The sequence below is a fragment of the Colletotrichum scovillei genome (genome assembly GCF_011075155.1).
Source record: "Colletotrichum scovillei strain TJNH1 chromosome Unknown Contig00009, whole genome shotgun sequence".
In the NCBI taxonomy this organism is placed as follows: Eukaryota; Fungi; Ascomycota; class Sordariomycetes; order Glomerellales; family Glomerellaceae; genus Colletotrichum; species Colletotrichum scovillei.
In genome coordinates this window covers 3886367-3907285 of record NW_023336267.1, presented here as the reverse complement: position 1 = coordinate 3907285, position 20919 = coordinate 3886367, and the positions used below count along the sequence as shown (strand labels likewise).

General features: G+C 54.0%; 6 protein-coding genes across 6 annotated transcripts; 5 read left to right on the top strand and 1 right to left on the bottom strand.

Moving 5' to 3' along the window:
- Positions 1–243: 243 nt before the first annotated feature.
- HER10_EVM0007130 (uncharacterized protein) lies at positions 244–853 on the top strand (the record flags this gene model as incomplete). Its single annotated transcript, XM_035476696.1, has 2 exons — positions 244–551; positions 695–853. The coding sequence occupies exons 1-2, from the start codon at positions 501–503 to the stop codon at positions 851–853; spliced, it is 210 nt and encodes a 69-aa protein (XP_035329569.1). The 5' UTR covers positions 244–500.
- A 2672-nt stretch (positions 854–3525) lies between these two features.
- HER10_EVM0001356 (uncharacterized protein) lies at positions 3526–5019 on the top strand. Its single transcript, XM_035471106.1, has one exon. It carries the CDS (start codon positions 3747–3749, stop codon positions 4500–4502), a length of 756 nt encoding a protein of 251 aa, XP_035328864.1. The 5' UTR covers positions 3526–3746; the 3' UTR covers positions 4503–5019.
- A 6687-nt stretch (positions 5020–11706) lies between these two features.
- HER10_EVM0006691 (uncharacterized protein) lies at positions 11707–12654 on the top strand (the record flags this gene model as incomplete). The annotated part of the gene is made up of 1 exon (XM_035476270.1): positions 11707–12654. One exon carries the CDS (start codon positions 11707–11709, stop codon positions 12652–12654), a length of 948 nt encoding a protein of 315 aa, XP_035329512.1.
- Positions 12655–13424: 770 nt separating this feature from the next.
- Positions 13425–14318, top strand: HER10_EVM0012122 (pyridoxamine phosphate oxidase; the record flags this gene model as incomplete). Its single annotated transcript, XM_035481523.1, has 1 exon — positions 13425–14318. The coding sequence occupies one exon, from the start codon at positions 13425–13427 to the stop codon at positions 14316–14318; it is 894 nt and encodes a 297-aa protein (XP_035330177.1).
- Positions 14319–14541: 223 nt separating this feature from the next.
- On the bottom strand, positions 14542–17344 carry HER10_EVM0010131 (smg-4/UPF3 family protein). The gene is made up of 2 exons (XM_035479600.1): positions 16865–17344; positions 14542–16808 (listed from the first exon to the last, which is right to left on the bottom strand). Exons 1-2 carry the CDS (start codon positions 17116–17118, stop codon positions 15104–15106), a joined length of 1959 nt encoding a protein of 652 aa, XP_035329941.1. The 5' UTR covers positions 17119–17344; the 3' UTR covers positions 14542–15103.
- A 298-nt stretch (positions 17345–17642) lies between these two features.
- Positions 17643–20909, top strand: HER10_EVM0007487 (calcineurin-like phosphoesterase; the record flags this gene model as incomplete). Its single annotated transcript, XM_035477042.1, has 4 exons — positions 17643–19041; positions 19098–19515; positions 19564–19993; positions 20046–20909. 4 exons carry the CDS (start codon positions 17643–17645, stop codon positions 20235–20237), a joined length of 2439 nt encoding a protein of 812 aa, XP_035329613.1. The 3' UTR covers positions 20238–20909.
- Positions 20910–20919: the final 10 nt, after the last annotated feature.

Genomic DNA, 20919 nt, shown 5'->3' with positions numbered 1-20919 from the left:
CTCGTTGGGAGGCTTGAGTTTTTAGCTGGTAATTAGCCAAACGGATTTGCGGAACGGGCGTGGCGGGGCGTTTCGTTGAGGCGCCGGAGGCCCTCCACCGATGTCTCGCCGGAGCGGGGGGGGATTGTCACCAGAGTCGGGCGGTTGGTTTGAGAGCTTTTCGCTCGGTAGATGATTGCTGGACGACGTTGGATTCGTTTCTTTCTTGTTCGCGTTTGTGTTGAGATGTGGGTTTGGGATGAAGCGGTGACAGAGATGGCGGTGATGACGGGATGGCGATGAGGTTTTGTGTTGTGTACTTGAGAGACATGTCGGATTTCATGTGATGAGGATAGGGGGATGAAAAAGTCTATAAGGAGCTGTCGTCTGTCGTCTCGGTAGGCAGGTCGTTTCTTGATAGATCATCCAGATATCGCACACCTCGTCTTCACACTCTCCTCAACCATTCCATCAACTCAAGAAACCTTTTAACTTTCGGACAACCCCAAATACCCGTCATCATGCCTGACCAGATGACCAAAGACGATGCCTCCCGCATCCAGTCCAGCCAGGTTCGTCACTGCCCCCTTTCCCCTCCCTTCCCCTTTGGTCTCTATCCCACTCTTTGAATTGATCAAAGGGTTGAGGCGGGCTGGACGAGACTCAGGAAGAATCTGGTCTACTGATATTAACATTCAACGATGTTCTAATCTAGGACAAGGGCGGCAAAGACATGTCCTCGGGCGGCTTCGCTGCCAGGGCCCAGGGCGCGGGCGACAGAAACGCCAATGCCGGGGTCGGTGGGCAGGGACAGGGCGGTGCTGGTGCTGTTGCTGGTGCTGGTCAGGGGGGACAGCAGGCTGGGAAGAAGTAGAACGGCTCCGTGGATGGCCTTCCCCAGGAAAGAGGTTTCTCAAGATTCCTGTAGGTTTCCTGCGGATGAAACCTGATTACTTTCTATTCTCGACGCTCGTTTGAACAGTGGAACTTACATGTATGGATTATCTATCTACCCAGCTCTTGAATAAGATTGAGTTTGGGAATTTGGTTATCTTGTGGTGTATGAGAAGACGTGAAGTGTTGGAGAATTATTTTCCATCCATGAGCCTTATGCAGAAAAGACTTCTTCTTCCGAGTAAGGTAAATGTGTAAATATTGTGGCTTCACGTGTTTCCAGGTTAGAGGATCTCAAGAGTTGATGGGATGGGGGCTGCTGGTTATGGAGATTGATAGCATATTTGGTATATAGAGGTAGTGTCTGCGTCGTGTAATCGGGATATGGCGAGTCTCTGGGATCTGCTCACAGACGTTCTCCTCATTTTCCTTCCAGCGAGGCAGTGAAGCAGTGAATCAAACCATTTACAGCAGCGCTTGAAAGTTGGTTATCGCTTGTCCGTGACCGAGAAATATTGATGTCCTGTCTACTTCCTGATTTACGAGAACGAAAGAGGCCACCAACGGCCTGACGGTGATGAATCATTCCTTTACCCAAGGGCATCTCCGCTTGAAAGGGGGAAAAAACCCCTGTTACATGCGCTGGAAAAATCATGCCTTGAGTGGCCGAGGTGGGCTGATAACATCGTCAAACCCAACCCTGCCTGCCGGAAATGCTTGGGAAGTGAGCAGTGGCCACATGTTCGCTCCGCCTCCTGGAGCCAATTTGGTGTCATCCCATTTGAGAGGCTAAGAAAGATGATGCCAGACATTCATGACCTCAAGATATCAGACCTTGTCATGGTATATTCGCCACCGCTAACAAGGCTGCAGAATAGCGAGTTCTCAGCACCAGGCAACAAGACTCAGTACAGAGAGGCGCCGGCACAGAGAAGCAAGGGAACGAAGCATGTAGTGACAGAATAGATTGAACTCATTTGGCTGCCTCACTCGGTAAACAATTGCACCTGACTTGGAGACATGTCCAAGGTTACAGGAATAGCATCCTTACCAGTTCTTTTGAGACATGGCATGACTGGAAGACGGGCAAGTCATCCAGGTAGCCAGCCAACCAAGATCAAAGTGTATAATCCCAATCCTAATCCGAAGGTGCCTGACCAAACTTGCGACTTCCAATATGGCAGCCTCGCGGAGGCGGTGTACTCGGCCGTGCAAGACAAAAGGGCCGTTGTCAAAGAATGTTGTTTCGTGGTGGTGGTCATGAAGAATAGATACGTACCGGGATGTGGAGAGGCAACCCAAGCGCAGCCGCGGTGAACAGCAAGGGCTGTACGGTGTTGTGACTGGAATTTAATGGTGGAAAGGCGGTTTTGAGCACTGTATTCTCCGATGGCGGCGCTTGCTTACCGCAATGCGCCTGCTCCACGTGTCAAAACGTACCTACGCAGTACGTACCTAAGGTAAGGTAAGGTACCCTTGAGATCTCCAATTCCCACCCCAACTGTCCACTGTCACACCTCCAACTTTGACATCTTCAAGGACCAAACATCTAGACCACAAAGAATCAACCGCGCCGTCGTGCTCTCCTCATTCTGTGCCCTTTTTCCGTTTCATGCAGCCTACAAGCAGCCTAGACCAAACCTGACCTCTGACTAAACAGCTAATCCCGCGAGGCCCGCAAGCAAACCACCCCGGGATGAACCGCCGCCAGGTTCAAAGCTCAGCCCCCCCGGAGCTGGCCCCGAATGACCCCTCCAACCCCCCCCTTCTGGCGCGTGAGACATGCCACTCATGCGCTCACCACAAACGACCACCCAAGTCTCACCGCGCACAACTTGTGAGGCCGTCTACATGACCTCGCCTTCGGACTCACACCTAGGTCAGCCAAACGGGCACCCGACAACCTAAATCCTCTTCAACTGTGTCGGAGGGGCGCCTCAACTTTGTACACCACACCCGACCTCTTCCCCCGGCTCCACCCACCATCTGCCTTGCAGGGTACCTTGCCTTAGTATGAACAACCAAGAGAAAGAAGAAAACACAAGGTGTCCATCTATAGCTAAAGCACGAACATAGTCTATCTGCATTGTTTGCTACCCGTCAAAGGGTCCAGTTCGTACCAGTTTCTTCACCGTGCTGCCGCACCCTCCAACGGCAGCGCGTCAGCCACCGAGTCGGCGCCCATCCCTTCTCCCGCCCACGCGCTTGAGCCTCGTGCCCTGTTGCCTCCTCCGATGATGACTCGCAGCCGTTCCTGCGCCTACTTTTTCCTAGTGAAATGTACGAAAGACGGCGAGATTCCAGTCTAGTGACGAACGAACCCAGAGCTCTGGGACCCCAAGTTCCTCCTTATGCCATGGCACACTTACACAGTAAACACCCTCTCCGGAAAGGGGAGGCATCCTATCAAACAAGGTAGAATAGGTTAGGATACCTAGAGCAAAGTCAAGACGAAGCCCTACCCGCTCCCGCTCCGCCATGCAGCAAGCACCCCGTCTTACCTGTGCTCGTTGGTATTGAGAGACGGGGTAGTCTTCTGCGCTGATCACCTGCATATCGGACCCCGGGGCTCTCGTGGTCTGCTGTCTTTCATCCCGTAGATCTCCATATCAAGGCCTCGATCCGCCCCTTGTTGAACTCTTGTCGGTTTCCGGCCTTCTCTCGTCTTCGTCCAATATCCTGAACCGAAAACTCTGAATACTGTTCCTGCGAAACCTCTCAGTTCAACTTTAAACTTAGACAGCCTCACAGCAAACCTTTGGATTTATACGGACGACAACCGCCACCACCTCCAGTCTCCTCCCTCTCGCCAAACATCTCGAGAAACACATCACATACCACCTAGTCCACGACCACAACCCCCTCCAGACCGCATGGCCACCCGCCGGTGGTACCTCGAAACCTCCCCAGACGGCAAATACCAATTCGTCTCCCTCAAACGCTCCCGCTCCCACCATCACCACCGCCATCATCACCACCATGAAGAGCCAGCTCCGGCTCCGGCCCCCTGCCCAGCTCCGACCCCGGCACCTCCACCTCCACCTCCACCAGTCCACCACTGCTGCCGCGACGACTGCGCACACATCGCCGCGCCCGAGTACAACGACCTCCTAGACCGCGAGCGCAAGCTCCGCGAAGCAAACGACGCCCTCGCCCGCGAAAACTACACCCTGAAATGCGACCTCCAGGCCTCGGACGTCGAAGGCCGCCGCCTCTCGGCCCTGCTCATCTCCGCGCAGGCGGAGAACCAGCTCCTGCGCGAGGACAACGCCGGCCTGCGGCGGACGATCGAGAGCTCGGGCGGGAACGCGGGCAAGTACCTGCAGGAGGTGGAGCGGTTGAGGCATAAGCTGCAAAAGGTCGAGAGAGAGCTGGCGGCGCGGTTGAGGCATGGTCCGCACCACCACCATCACTTTGGACACGGGTTGGGCCACGGGGTGGCGGAGAGGATTGAGGAGCTGAGGAGGATTGTGCGCGCGTGGGAGGGGAAGTATGATGGCGTGGAGGAGCAGAATCGGCGGTTGAGGAGGGAGTTGCACGAGCAGCGGTGTGTTGTTGCGGGACAGGATGAGAGGATTAGGGAGTATGAGAGGATTTTGAGGAGGCATGGGTTTATACGGTATGAATGAGGGGGGTAATGGATGGATGTGAGCGATATACGTTTTTCTCTTTGTTTTACTTTCATGTATCTCTCTACGAGATGTGGACTTTCGGCGCGGTTGAGGATAAGTGTCTTCGACGGCTGCTTGAGAGAGTCTCTTTCTTTGGTTAGGAGGGAACCCGTTTGGCTGGATGATATTCCATGAGGAAGCCTTAGTGTGAGTTTCTCTCTCCGTCTCTTTTACTCTTTGAGTATCATGCCTTGGATATGAGAACTGACATTCGGATCGGCATAGGCTCTCGTCAGAAATTGCAGGGCATCATTTTCATTGGTTTCGATCTGAGATAGACTTTTGCTGACGATGCTTCATTGGATACTCCGTCATGCAAGGCACTGCGTGACGATCATTGGGTACGCCTTTCTTGAAGCATCGTAGCTCCGACCTTCGCTCACAACATATTTCATTTGTCAATAATGAACTCTGGCGTCTTTACATGACTTTGAGCTTGGGAACTGTTTATCAAGGGAACTCTTTTTGAACGCGGGATGAACTGATGGAGAGGTTCTCACTCATCGTTGCATTTCATGTTGGTAGTTATACTCGTATTAGCTGTATCACGCAACCATCCCCCAAGCCTTTTATCGAGTTCCCAAGCGACATTATGTCCGATACCTTGCTTCCAAAGGTCATCCTGTTTCTCGCGCTTGAACGCAACAATTTGAAACTGATTCTTTACTTTGTTGAGAATGATCGAGGCTCTCATCAAAGTTTTGTCTTTCTGTGTATCGGCGCATGGGACCAAAAGGCTCGCATCATTACTTCGACAGGTTGAGTGGCAGAAATATTCAAATGATACCATTATTCATACTACATGACATCCACTTTGTGCCTTCATACAAATTGTCAAGGCCAGAAGATTAGACCCTTACTTACAAACAATCTCATTGTGCGGTGGTGGCTGTCAGCAGAGGGGTGAGACGAAGCGTCGGCACCGGGTCTCCAAGTCAGCTGTCTCCGAACCGAGACACTGGTCGGGCCAGACCTCATGACGCCATCCCGTTCTTTTCGTCCTTCTCCAAAACTCCGTATCTCCAATTTTGGTACACACACTTCCCACCACAGCCCGGTGTACCTAGCCATGTACACAGCTCGAAAGCCAACAGCCCGGGATGCCATTCTGGGGGATACGAACAGTTTCTGTCAAAAAATGCAAGGGTTCTTCGTTTCGTGTACTCCGTCGCTGTGCCGATTCCGTTTTAACCCCCATGGCCACGTCAAATCAGACGTAATGGTGTGCAGCATAAGGCTGCAGCCATCGTCTTGGCACCGGGTGGGAGAGACTGGCGTTACACAAGCCGTGGACAGCGCGCGAGCGCGCGATTGCGCAAAAAGAAGTGTTGCGCGCAAGCAGGTATGCGCGTCTTCAACGGGGCCACGGCCGCAGGATCGGAATCCATGTTGTTGGCCTCACCTGAGCCACCTTTTTCTTTCTTTCAATCGACAGATTGTTCCTCCGGCTCAGTAATGCTTCCTGGAAGGGAGGGAGAATAGCAAGATTACGGAAGATAATCGATACCTTATCTTGATGGAGTGTATTCGGGGTTGCGTCTTCCAGTTCACAACTTACGTGCCCAAGGTCGGAGCGGTAGCGGATGCCTTGTGCCTTCTCACCTTGTCGCTAGAGTGCTGACACCGAGGTGAGCGGGACACGGTCATCATCCTTGGGGCTTTCAGCCGCAGCCGCAGCCGTTAGTCGGAACCGTGGAGTCCAACAAATGACCTGCTCACGCTCGTCTCTCGCTCCAGCAAGCGCGCGAAGAGCCAGAATAGGGAGTGTATCCGCGAGGCACAGATACGGCAGGGATGGGAGAGAGGGTGAGTGAGATAAGCACCCAAAACATGCTTCTGCGGCTGAGGAAATCAAACTCTTCCACACGTTCCTCTAGGTTTGTATTGTCTTTGTTCCTGGGAGGTAATTTGAAAAGCAGACGTTCAGCTGGGCTCCCTCCCGCTTACCTCCCATGTCAACGACGGACAACCGAGGGGGGAATGCTATTGCTAGACACGATCTCTCATTCGATGACATTCGACACAGGTAGTATCACCAGCCGCTGAGAACCGAGGTGGCAGATACCTTGAAGCTGACGGACGATAATATCGACGTCCGAAGACGGATGAAGCTGGAAGCGTGACGAAGGCAAAAACAGGCAGCCATCTCCCCCACCGTTCAGTCGCTGGCAGATGGGAAACGTTCAAGTGGGTACACCAAGTACGTACCGTCAAGGGTTCCCCAGGCAGTGGGCCAGGCCTGTCCCGTCCGTCTACCCAGTACCTACCCCACTCTTCCGTCGTCGACAAATCAACTTACACCTTTCCTTTCTTCCGTCTTCCCTGCCCCTCCACTTCCATGGAGTTCCAAAGCGGATTGGAAATTCCAATATCTACAGAAGTACTTGGCGAGTGTTGTGCTGTTGGTTCGTAATTCCCATTATTGCCGTGATGCTTCCCCTACTGTGCCAACGAATGATTGATAATGTCTGCTTCGATGATAATAGGTATGAGACGCTTCAGTATAACGGGCTTCGACAAGGTACATTGGCATACAGGCATGAAGGAGGATGACCCTGTTCCTGTGTCAGTAAACTCTCTCATTGGTTTTTCATAGCTTTTCGTAAGGTATCAGGTCAACTTCCTTGGCCTAAGGAATTGTTCATCGTCATACGGAGTGAGAAGATCACACAAGGCCGGATACGCCTTCAACCTCGAAGGACACGATGACGCGGATGCCGTTCATCGTTTCAGGTCAACATCTCGATGCTGATAACCACTCCAAGCGGGAAAGTGCACCTTGATTAGAGCGGCAAGAATGCCGCAAGAATTCTCAGCCTGCCCGAGGCAAAGTGATAAAAGTACCAAGCATACATCCCTCCAGGCGAGATTCGTAAACCCAAATACCATCGATTCATATGTCGATCAAGCTGTCAAATCGTACTTTTCGGAGATGATTTGAAAATTTCTTGCTGCAGAACAAACCAACGCATCGTGCCTATGCATGCCCGATATCCCCCCCGAAAGCCGAGTTACACGCGGGGTGGGGGGAAGTGGATTGGACCGGATCCAACCCGAGTAGTGAGAATGTCTTGTTGGCACTTAGAGGGACTCAAAAGAGGATCGACATGCCTTGGCAGACCACGCAATGCATTCTTTTTTTTCTCTTTCGTTCAAAGAGCACATATGCGCCCTGGATATCCCGCGTCTGAACGTGAACGAGGTACGAGGCACAAGCAGGTGACTATCTAGCATGAACGGAAGGAAGGAATCCTACGCTAGAGACACGTAGTCGGCGAACTCGGGGATACTCTTCAGTCAAGGCCGGCGGCCCGTTGTCTGAGCCCGTTGCCATGGGGAGGTGCGGAAGCTCTATTGGGCGGGAAAGCTTTTTCCTGTGACTTTTTGCGCGCGCTTACAAAGCTGTCGTTTCAGTGATGTAGTTGGCGTTCAGTATGACCGTACGGTTCATACGTGCTTCATCCCGATCCAGCCCTGCTTCGGAAAGACAAAAAAAGGCCAAGAGTTGCCTTGCCGCCAAGCGAACGATATCGCCATCTGGGAACATCTCGAGATGGTTGATAAGGGGTACCTGCCTATCCCGTCGAAGCTAGTAGATTCAGTTCGTGGGAAAGTGTAAAAAGTACGCCACATGCTCTTTGAAAATATGCATTCTGCATCCTTCGAGTCTTTGACTGAAACCTGTTGTACGCTTTTGAGGGGTGTGGGGGGTTGTGTCGTGATCTGGCCAACCCACCTTAGGCTTAGCAATATCGTGTCTCCCAGCCCTATAACTGGAGACTGAGACTAAGGTTGGTGATTTCTGCCTACGGATACGGACAGGTCTAGCCTCTGGATATCAGCAGCGTCCGGCTTCTTCCACCTTCTGCCAAGACAGGATGGCGGCCGGGTTCTAGACGGCTGGCGCCTGGGGTCTAAGGTAAGGTAGTATAGTGTACGTACCCGTGGGAGTCCTGAACGCGGAGTACTTTACCATACCTTATGCTACGTACCTATCATACTCCGTAGACAGAGAGGTACCCGAGGTACATTGCCCTGAGGGACCGAGGATGTCAGCAATTAGCAGGTCTTTTTAGAGGAGAGCATCAAACAATTAAGCTTCATTGGTCGTCGTCCGATGCTGGGCTGTCAAGATTGTGTTTGGCAGGGGACTGCCTGCCCTGCCTCCCCTCTGGGCTACCTTCCGTTGGTTAGCCCGTGGGGCGGTGTTCCGTTCGTCTGTGCTTTACTGTGTGCGCAGTACCTAGGTACCTAGTTACTTCGGCTTCCACAAACCGCAGCAGCTTTCCCCACTGGACCTCATTTCATCATCCCGTCACTCAACACCACCACCACCTCCACCACCATCTGCCTACAGCCTGATCACCACCTCATGGCAAGGAGGTACGGCTCGCAACGTTCCTGTCCATCAGCGAACGGCTCATCGTATCGCAATTGATCGATCCATGGTCAGGTCGTCTATTGGTGCCCTCGAATGATCAAGATCGATCATCGGAGGAAAAATGTGCGAAAAGAAGCACACAATTGCTGGCCATTTCCTACTACATACATCGAGCCCATGAAAGGAATACGTTGGCCTCAGTCACCAAACAATCATCACCAAGGTTACGAATGAATCGCGTCCTGACGCGGGGTGACTCACGACGCGACTTTCGACTCCTGCGTTCCGAGTCCCTCCTCCCCCATGACCTTACCTTCCCTCCGTCTGCAAGGTGGGGTGGGGTCTTCGCGATGGCCTCACAGTAGTCTACGCACGACGATCACTTTGCTCCCACGATCATGGCAAAGCTATTGGCCGCGAGGTTAGGAATGAAAAACGAGATACGCACATCATGATCCTGGGGATCGGACGAGGGAACAAAGAAACAGGTTCGGAGGCGCAGGCATACATCGGCGCAGAACGCAAAACGCAGATGCAGACGCAGACGCAGACGCAGAAAGGGCCCGCAGGAAAGGACCGCACAGCGCCAAGAGGAAACCCGTTGACCGTTGACCCGTTGACGTCCTCATGTTTTGTTGTGCGCAACGGCGATGCTCTCTGGCGGCGGAGGGGCTCCGTCTGCGGCAGGCCCCTCACTTGAGGCCTCAGTCGTGAGGACTCTGGACTGCGTTCTGCTGCGCGCTGCCAGCTGCGTCCTGACCTCACCTCACCTTACGGTGCTGCGACTGGATTCGACTAGCGACGCACGCAAATGAGAGCTTCGCCCTCTGCCCTTGAGGCTTGGTCCCACTGGACTCCGGTGCTGCAAAAGCAAGATGCGGGAGGCCAAACGCTGTATGGACAGCGCAGCGGCAGCGCAGCCTGCCTCGGGGAAGGGAGAGAGAGAGAGACTGAGTGAGACGTGGGTTGGGCGAACCAATCTCCCGGGTACGCTGGCGTGGCAGGCCGCATTTGCGAACCATTCCGGAGACACATTGGCACACACAAAACGACAGACACACGGGGAAAATAAGGCGTCCCACAAGAAAATCCAGCAAAACGAGGCAACGGGGGGAAAAGTGCATTTCTGCCTTGTTGGCTTGCTGGCCCTGCTGGCACCTGCACCGCCCATCTGCCAAAAGTACGCCAATGAGAGCAACGGCTGCCACCGAGAAATTTGGTCAACTGAACTTGAGCAATGCCCCCCTTTTTCTTTCCGTCTGTCAGACTCTGTCTAAGGTACCACACAGGCTTGGACTGAGGTGGGCTGTGGTTGGCTCAAGGGGACCATCTTGGGAACAGTCAGCAGAAATGGGAGTTGATTCCTAGTCAACCTCTTTTTCCACTTTGCTTTCTGGCTTCACCTGCCTTAGGCTAGGTACCGGACGGACTCACTCACACCTCTCTCTCTCTCCCTGACTGTCACCACTGGATTGTCACTGTCACTGTCACCGTCGAGTCTCTTCCCGAGTCCCGCTCCCCTCTTTCTCCCGTCCCCGTTCCCATCTACACACTCTTCTTGTCCAAACACCCCTGTCCGTGTTCCCCCCTTTCGTCCCCTTGTACGGCACCACAGCCCAGTCCCAGTCCCTCCCGTCATGACATCCCTGCTCGAAGGGTGAACCCGCGATTCCGCCGTCCGTCCTGCCTAGCGAACTACTGCGGGTACGGAGTAGGAGGAAGGATGGAAGGCTTGAGGTGTGCGAGTGAGCCTGTGAGGTGAGGGGATTTGGGAACCCGCGATGACTCTTCCTAGGTACTCACCTCACCTCGGACACACGCACTCACTCACACACTGCGCAAGTGCAGCAGTCGCAAAAGTCTGCAGCCAAGAGGCAGCCAAACTGGGCTAAGCAGCTCCAGCCCTACATGGCCACTACCGAAGGAATACTTTTGGAATGTTGCTAATCTCCTTGTGCCTCGGAGCGTCCAAGAGTTCCCTCCTCCGTACCCTACGCAGTACATGCCAGGCCTACCCTACCTTATTACCAATGTACCCGTTCCCGTACCCTATGCCTATGGCATGGACATGTCAATACGTCTGCGCCTTGAGTATTGCAGCGTGGCTACGTACCGGGTTGCGGTTGTGGTTGTGGTTGCAGGGGTCAGGTATTCGTTCGTTCTCCCTTTGCATCGCAACTTTGCTGTCTGCCTCTCTTAGCTCCGGAGGCAGCAATGCAATCCACTGCCAGTCACCCACACCAAATCCCATCTGTCATTCTCCCTCCGCCTCCGGCTGCGACTTTTCCTCTCCGTCAAGGCTGCAATACCTGCTTTTGCAAATCTGGATAAATAAAATGTCAAGAGACGCCGCTTCTGCCTTTTTCTCCCCCCTCCCTATTCATCCCTCAGTTGTTACCTGACCTGCTCATTTCGGAGTGCGGCTATTATTTTCTCTATCCCAGACCAAAATAACACCCGGTCCCATCTTGGGCAGCATTCAACCCCTTATATACCCGACTTGACTCATCTCGACAAGGCACACACATAACGACAAGTATTAACCCGCGCCTACCACCACACCACCCACATTGAATTTCAAAAAATTTCAATTCTTCTCTTTCCAAATTCATACATCGCAGTCAGATCGCTCACAACGAATATTTCGCTCTCACTTTCGTCGCGCCTGTCTACGGCGAAAAGGCTCACTGCCTTGGACATTGGTGCACACCGTCAACTCACAAACCCTACCGTTGATCGACAATTCCCCGGCCGCCCAGCGCCGCCCAATAACCACCAACCATGTCTACCGCCAACAAAAAAGAGGCTCGCGTCACCTTCCAGACCACAAAGGGCCACCGCCACCAATCGAGCGACTCTAGCATCTCCGTAGTCAGCTCGAGCCCTTCCGCCCAGGACTACTTCGACCTTGAACTGAAGTACAATAAGCTGCTGGACGATATGTCACGGCTCAAGAGCGAAACCAAAGCTCGCTACGCTGCCCTGGAGAACACCATTGAAGTTCTTACGATCGACAAGAAAGCCTGGGAGCGCGAAAAGGACAACTTGCGCACCGAAAACCAGGTTCTACGGGATGATCTCCGCAAGGCGCAACGCCACAGCCCCTCTCGAGAGTCGACAAAGATGTCGGGCGCACTTCCCAGCCAACCGCCCTCTCCAAGAGAGCACAAGGAGAGAGAGCATAGGGAGCCCAGAGAGCACAGGGAGCCCCGAGAATACAAGGAGCCCAGAGAACACAAGGAGCCCAAGGAGTCAAAGGCTTTGCGTCGCAGCGACTCCAAGCACCGCGCCCGCGGGGAGAGCAAGGTTCGCAAGCCCACCGAGGACAAGGAGCTTGCGAAGCGCTGCAAGGAAGACAAGGAGCGCCTCGGCCGCCGCTTCGAGCACAAGGACGACAAGAGCACCTCCAGCGGAAGCTCGAGGGGCAGCAAGCAGGCCAGCTATATTGAGCCCATGGGCCCCAGCGCTCCTCGGCCCGTGTCCGTCGTGGAGCCGACCCGTCCCCGTACTAAGCGCTCCGAGTCTACGTCGTACGCCATAAGACCTACGGTCCTCACAACCACAACTGTCGCCGATCCTTACGACCAGCGCACACCAGGCTACCCGGACCACGAGAGTCCCTTCTATGAAGGTAGTGCATATGGCCATGGCCATTCACCATACGTTGAGGATGGAAGCTATTACGCACACCCTCTACCAGAGACCACCCGCGGGAGGTCGCGTCGGTAAAGCATCCGACACAAGCAAGCAAGAAGCAACAAAAAAAAATTGGCCAAGCCCTGTGTGACACACCACCAGCGGGCAAGGGTGGTTTTTTTTTTTCTTCGCTGCGGGAAAATACGTTTACGATACTCTGCATTCAGCCACAGGAAATTCTTCATCCCTGGCAAACGCAGCCTCCAACCGATAAGGCGGTGCGGGGAGAGAGAGAGACGAGAGGTTTGAAAAGCGCTCTTTTCTGCACCTTTTCTCCAAGACGGGATGGGCGCTTTGAGGCGACAGATGGGACCCCCGCACCCGCCGCACCGAGTCCGGGCGCAACGACTTATTCGAGAGTCGAGACGCCAGCCGGATTGACGCAATTAGTTCGCTTGACTCATCCTCGATGACATTCTTCGGCGAACTTGGCCGTTTCCCGAGGCCAATTGTTTATTTCAAGAGACGGAATTCCGCCTCCTCAAAAAGTTTTTGGTTTTTCTGGTTTTCTTTTCTCTTTTTTCCCTCCATATTGCTCAGTCATGTATCAAATCCTGTACTAGCTCTCTCATGTCAGCAACTCGATACCCGATACCCAATACCCAATACCCTTTCATGTTTTCCACGATATATCATTATCTATATACCTGAGTTTCATCCGAGGTCATCACATTGTTTCATCAATTGACGTCAATTGACGATATCCCAAATATAAAATAAAATCTTTTAAAACCAAACAAACAATCGTCCCCCATATGAACTATTAGTATCCATTAAAACATACATAAATCCACACCGCCACGATGAAGCTATACCCCTCCCTCAACCCCGACCTCGCCGACTGGGCCGCCCGCCAGCCCGTCTTCTTCACGGCTTCGGCCCCAACCCACCACCCCCACATCAACGTCTCCCCCAAGGGCCTCTCCGCCCACTTCGCCGTCCTCTCGCCCAACTTGGTCGCCTACATCGACCGCACCGGCTCCGGGTGCGAGACCATCGCCCACAGCTACGAGAACGGCCGGCTGACGCTCATGTTCATGTCCTTCGGGCCCGCCCCGCGTATCCTGCGTCTGTTTTGCAAGAGTCGCATCGTGGAGTGGGATCACCCGGACTTTGACAAGTGGATGAAGCGTGTCATCCCGCAGGACGACACCGCTGGGGGGAACGGCAACAGGGAATCGTATGATGGTGCTAGGGCCGTCGTTGTCGGCGAGGTGTGGGAGGTGCAGACGAGTTGCGGGTACGGTGTGCCCATGGTGAGGAAGGAGCTCTATGCGCCCGCTACGGCGACGGAGGACGGGACGCTGGAGAAGGCGACGCAGCAGCGGCACGACATTCTCGATACCGGCAAGGAGACGACGAAGAAGGACGAACTCTCCGTCTTTGAGGAGCGTCCCACCCTCGACTACTACTGGAAAAAGCGCGTCGATAACAACACGGTGAATACCTACCAGGTCGAGACGAACCGCACCTCCATCGACGGGTTACCCGGCTTGAAGGCTGCTAGGCGGGATGCCGGGGAGACGCTCTGGGTCGCGGATCTCAAGGCGGAGGTGCTGCGTGCGGCGAGGGAGACGAGGGGTGTTTTGCTAGGGGTTTTGATTGCTGTTTTGGTGTATTTTGTCACTGGTGTTGTGGGTGGGATGGGTGCGAGGTGGAGGGAGGGGAGGGAGCATAATTGGATTTGGCCTAATTGAGGTTGGCATTTTTGGGTGGGAATGGTTTGGTCTTGGGAATGTTTTCAGCTTGGGGTTTAAAATCGGTGAATGATAGGAAGTAGTAGATGTGAAATGAAAGTTTGCTGTTTTGACAATGAGGGCGTGCATCTATTGTCGATTATGAAGCTATCACGACACCCCAGCGGCGGACTGAGAGGGAATGTGAGTGAGAGAGTGTGAGAAAGCTTGTATCGGACCATGGTTGCCCGACTTACACATCATAGACTGGAATCTCCGTAACCTCGCGATTCTGTCCTATTAGGATAATCTCTACTTGATCCTCATACTCTGCAAGCACTCGTGACGATCTCCCAGGTCAAGGTGCGCTTACGACAGCCAACCACCAACCACCAACTACTTCCTCCCGCCAAACCCTTTGCGCAGATCACACCCAACGCCACCTCCTCTGCAATGCACAATGCTGCTGGTATCGGCGGGTGATATCGTCAAAGAATAATCGATATTGTGGATGGCGCGGGGAGAGGGGCAACTGCATCCAGCGAACCGGGTGTTGCGTCGCCCATATTCCGTACCTCTTCATCGCATCGTGGCCCTCACTCATTAGGCCCGTTGGGCAGAAACGCAGGTAGTGCGCAGGTACGCAATAACATCCACCCATTGCCTATACTTGCTGACCCTTCCCGCACCTGCGAACCCGCATGCCGCGCTCTTCTTTCGCACGTGGGAATCGACCATGCGAGGTACAATCACTTTTCAAAACGAATGCAAAAAATTCTTTGCCTTGCGTCGTCCCCTCCCTTGGATCATCCCGTGCCTGCAGCAGGGGCGGCGGACTCGCGCGCCGCATCCTTGTTGCCGCTGTTGCTGCCCGACGCACCAGCCGCCGCGGCCTTACCACCACCACGACCACGCCTGGTCCGCTTATGGTGCTCCGGCTTCTCGGAAGGCGTGGCGTTGCTGTTAGATGCATTGGTCGTCGATGGTGCAGCAGAGCTAGAGCTTGCTGCTGCGGTATTGGCTGCGTTGCTGTTATTGGAGTTATTGGCGTTCGAGTTCGAGTTAGAGGCGGCAGGCTTCTTCTCCTTGCGCTCAAGAACCTGGACTGTACCCTGGGCAACCTGTATGGGGCTCGCGGCGACTGCCTTTACGAGGCCATCATGATCGGAGAAGTCGACGTAGGCAAAGCCCTTACGCTTGTCGATTTCCACAAAAGTGACGGTGCCAAAGACCTCCATGGCTTGCTTGAGGAGTGCCTCGGTTACACCCTGCGATGGGTTTGCGTGCTTGACGAAACCACGGGTCACGCCAGTGGTAACGGCGGCAGTGCTCTTCTTCGCGTTGCTGCCCTTTCCTGATGCCTTAGGACCGGTAGGCGCATTGGACTTGGCATTCGCTGGCGCGGCGGCTGCCTGCGCATTCGAACTCGATGCTTCCTTTTCGGCCTTGGTAGCCTTTTCCTTGTTCTTCTCCTCGTCCTTCTTCTTAAGCAAGATGACCGGGGCTTTGGAAGGTGTTGGAGCGCTAGAAGAGCCACTCGCCTCTGTTGACTTGCCCTTTGATTCGTTGGCACTTGCGTTCTTTCCACCGCCGCCTCTTCTAGAACGACCCGACTTAGGTGCCGTGGGCGTGGCGTTTCTCTCAGATGTTTGTGAAGCGGCTGAGGATGCTGGAGCGGGAGCCGGGACAGGTGGCGGGGCAGCTGCTGGGGCTTCCACCACTGGTTGCGCTGGTTCCTTTGATGAGGTTCCCTTGGAATCGGCCTCCGCTTTGGCAGCATCGAGTCGTGCCCTCCTATGGGCGCTTCCGGGGCTGATGCCAAGGTCTCGTTGCAAGATGCGGGCAGCAGCCGCAATGCCAGCTCGTCTACTCTTGGGCTGATCTTGAGATGAGGAAGAGGAGGCCTGCGTGATCTGGCTGGCGACAGCTTCTGCGGCCTTAACAGCGTCCGCAGTGGCCTTTTTGGTGAGGATTTTGACCGTCTCTTTGGGTTTATCGGCCGATTTGTCTCCCTTAGAGTCCTTCTTGCCTTTCTTTGAATCCTCCGCCGTTGATGCCGACGACTTGCCCTTGGTGCTGGAGTCCTGCCGAGCCTGCTTAGCGCTCTTAGCGGCGGCAGCCTCTTTTTGCTTGTTGGCCTTCTTCTCCTTGAGAAACTCAATCAACGGTGTCGTTGTGACCTTCGTCTCAGGCTTCGTTTCCTCCACATCCTTGTTCTCGTTGCTCTCGTTGTCCTTGTCAATCTCGGGATTGGTCAAGGATTGTAAAAAGGCCATGAACTCGGGGTCCTGATCAATAGTTCCCTGCCTTGGGTCGGTGCGCTTCTTGCTGCTCGGGACTTTGTTGTATATCGCAAACTCGAGAACGGGCGGGCCGACTAGAGAAGCGCTATTGGATGTCATCTTTGCATCTTCCCAAGACTTGGCCTGAATCAGATTCGACAACGTGTTAAGGCTCTCGCGCTTGAGAACATGAAGATAGACTCGTCCTGGCCTCGATGGCTTCGCAGGGCTAGGCGCAAGAAGCATTAGCCACCAACCCTTGGACACATGGGAGCAAGCACATACTCATGAGAGATCTTCCCAGCCTCAAAGTTGTGCCAGCTAACGAGGCCATTGCCAGCCTTCCATTCGTCGCCTAGATTGTTCCATAATTCTTGCTCCGTCATGCCAGGGGGCAGTCTTCGAATAACAACCTTGTCGCCCTCGACGGGAGTCCTGCTCTTATTGGACTTTGGCGCATCAGTAGTGGCCTGTTGACCGGAGACTGGAAGAACTCCATTTGGCTTTCGAGATGCGCCTTGGGCGCCAGAGGTTGCCATAATGGGATAGATAGCCTTGTATTCCTATGCTCGTGATCGATACCTGATATGGGATGGCTACGCTGTTTTGTTTGGTTATTGTTTCTTGTCTTGTGGCCTGGTGATAAACTGTGCAAGAAACATTGGGAAATGTATGGTGGAAGTGTTCCGAAAGACGAAGTCTGCTGCGCAAGGGTCCAAGAAGGTATGTGCAAGACCTGGCTCAGATGTCAAAAGGTGATGTGACGGCAGGGTAGTGACGCGGGGCTTTGGGTTCACCTTAACTTCAGATCTGAAAGAATGGCTCACAATGTGCCACTGCCTCATGTGGGCCTTATCTTATCATTCACACTAGCCCTTTTTGGATAGCTCTGTCTGGGTGGGGCCCAAGGGCTGTCCTTCCACTCCTCACCTCATACAGCCCCACAAACTTCCCCTCGGAAAAATTTCGGCAAAACACAACCTCTCACAGAGCACCTTCGGTCAAACAATATTCCGATACACCAAATATTCCGAGGTTCACCCAGCACCCACCAGCCATCAAGATGGCAGGTCAAGAGAAAGAAGGTGGTACCTCGAACATCAAGGACAAAGAAATCGAGGATATCGACGTCTACCCGGAGACCTTTCCGGATTTCAAACAGTTGAAAATAGCTTCACCTGCCCAAGCTACGGAAGGAAGTCACCCACGGGAAGCTGCGACGAGTTCTGAGTACAGAGAGCCAACTGCGCAAGAGATCGAGGCGGCTATCCGACGAGCAAACAGCTATCAGAATAATCCGCTTACCAACACTGTCAGACGGAGCAGACCGACTGGTGACCGTGCTCGCAACCGCAGCGCAGCCGTATCTTTTCAAGTTCCGTCAGTTCCACCGGGCGCGACTCCCATCAACTTCGGAGCGCATCATCCTACCAGTCCCCAGCAGGTGCCTGTCGCATCTGAACGTGCTACCCCAGCGTCCGTCCGCGGTCGTGGAATTCCAGTCCCTGGTCGTTCTGGCTACATCCCCACTCTCCCCCCTCTTAACAATCCGCCGCGCCGACAACTCAGAGACCCCAATTCAGGCCGTCCCGTTGTAGTTGGAGGTTTCGATAACCCGCTCGACGAGTACAACCAGCGAGTTCTGCGTCGCAAAGCCCATGACCAGCGGACTCTCGAATCATTCTTGCAGAATTCATCACCCGAAAGCACCTGGAACTCACAGAACCCTCGTCCTCTACCAGAGCTCCCCCCTGCTAGCACTGCCCAGCAGTCCACAGCAGCCGCACCCAGCCGTGCTGCCCATCATACCCCTCCGACGCTCCCCGCTCAGAACAGTGCTCCACCGCACCCTTCGCCTTTGCAGTCACACCCGGTCGCCTTGAATCAGCAGGAGCCTTTTACAACGCCCTCACGTCGCCGTGCCCGGTCTGCATCATTCTCAACACCGTCGAACGCCTCTTCTCTCGCTTTCTACGGCCCGACTCAAAATCAACCTCCCCCTGAGACCATCCAGGAGGAGCCATCGACCGAACACGAAGAACTCGATCACTCTGAGGAGCCCGATATTCGCACCGCACAGATTGGTCGCTCCATTCAACAGTCCAACGAGTCATCGCACGTTTCGCTCCGCGGAGGAAGTCTTGATCTCGACGATTTCTCAGAGGATTTCGATCCGAGCTACTACGAGTCCGACGATATCGACGACGACTTGGCTGTCTATTACACCGAATTCAATCCAAACATTTCCGAGGACTTCAACCCGTACGACATCGAGGCAACATCCCAGGTGCATACCCAAATACTCGAAAAAATGGCGAGCCACATCCCCCGACCCGGCCCCGCCAAACTCTCCCCCAATGCGGGCTTAGACGAGTGGCTGGAGGAAGCCAAGCAGTGTCATTACTTGCCCGAGCGCGCCATGAAAGAGCTGTGCGAGCTTGTAAAGGAGGTGCTCATGGAGGGTAAGGAATACTGTAATTCTCTCTTCTCTAACCTTGTGCTGACTTATGGAATCTAGAATCCAATATTCAGCCTGTGTGCACCCCGGTCACAATTTGCGGTGACATCCATGGCCAATTCTACGATCTGCTGGAGCTTTTCCGTGTTGCGGGTGGAATGCCTGGCGAGTCGAATGTGGAGGCCCCCAAGACTGCCACCACGGTCATCAGCCCCGAGGATATTGAGCCTCCTACCGAGATTACGAACCCGAAGCTCAAAAAGAAGGTCCGCAATGCTGGCAGTCCCCCTGCTGACGAAGACGATGAGGACGATGCCGCGGCCGCTGATACGAGCGCGACTTCCCGAGCTGACTCCGCCGTTGAGGTCTCCACCACATCGCAGTCTGCCGACACCCGCTTCATCTTCTTGGGCGACTTCGTCGATCGTGGCTACTTCAGTCTGGAGACTTTTACTCTCCTCATGTGCTTGAAGGCCAAGTGAGTAACCTTTGCCATCCGTTGCACTATCATACTAATCATTCTCAGGTACCCCGACAGAATCGTCCTTGTTCGTGGCAACCATGAGTCCCGCCAAATCACCCAGGTGTACGGATTCTACGAGGAGTGCCAGCAAAAGTATGGCAATGCTTCCGTGTGGAAGGCGTGCTGCCATGTCTTCGACTTCCTCGTCCTCGCTGCTATCGTCGATGGAGAGCTTCTCTGCGTCCATGGTGGTCTTAGTCCGGAGATCCGCACCATCGACCAGATCCGCGTTGTTGCTCGTGCGCAGGAGATTCCCCACGAAGGCGCTTTCTGCGATCTTGTTTGGTCCGACCCCGAAGACGTCGAGACTTGGGCTATCAGCCCTCGCGGCGCCGGCTGGCTCTTTGGCGACAAGGTTGCAACCGAGTTCAACCACGTGAACGGTCTTAAGCTCATCGCTAGAGCTCATCAGCTTGTCAATGAGGGTTACAAGGTCAGTGCCTATCATCAGTCCGCATTACTGGGTTTCTGCTAACGCAAAATAGTATCACTTCCCGCAGAACTCTGTCGTCACCGTGTGGTCGGCTCCGAACTACTGCTACCGCTGCGGTAATGTTGCGTCCATCATGACCGTCGACAAGGATATGAACCCCAAGTTCAGCATTTTCTCGGCAGTCCCCGACGAACAGCGCCATGTCCCTGCCAACCGCCGTGGACCGGGCGACTACTTCCTCTAATTGGGCCCGCTGATCTGTATATCGGAGACGCAACTGTGCTGGGGACGCGTTTGGAACATCGTCGGGGTTTTGTCCTGAGGGTCCAACGTGGTTCTTGCTGAAATCACGTCTCCAACTACCAGCCGCTCGGAATTAAGCGGCAAGGCTCCGAATATCGGTTGAGCCTTACATTCGTCTTCGTACACAGAACCGTCTGAGGAACTAAACCCCCGGGCATCACTATCGTGCATAGAACCTACGCACGATGAAGAGAGATGGTTTTTCTTTTGCTACAGACGAGACATTTTTGCTGTCAAGGGCAGCACACTTGAACTTGGCATAACCCACATCGGGATTTTTGCCTGACCCACCGCATGGGTTATATCGTGATTTCTGGGCATGAGCACTGAGTACTCCGCGGAACATAGCTTGCCTTTGGCTCGCTTGCACCCAGATATATAAGGAGTGACTCGCTCGTTTGCTCGGAACGATCACGAAGGAAAGGAAACGAGACTAGAATCTCGAAGCTGGCTCGGCCTCGAAGACCGTGAAGAGGAACGTCGGGATGAGAGAGGACGGGCTGGTTACTTTTGACGTATTTGACGATGTCATGCATGGAATAGAGGGCAGGGGAAGACCTTCTTGTAGATTAGGCATAGAGATGTTCAATACCCATACATTCTGAAACCAGGAAAGCTGGAAC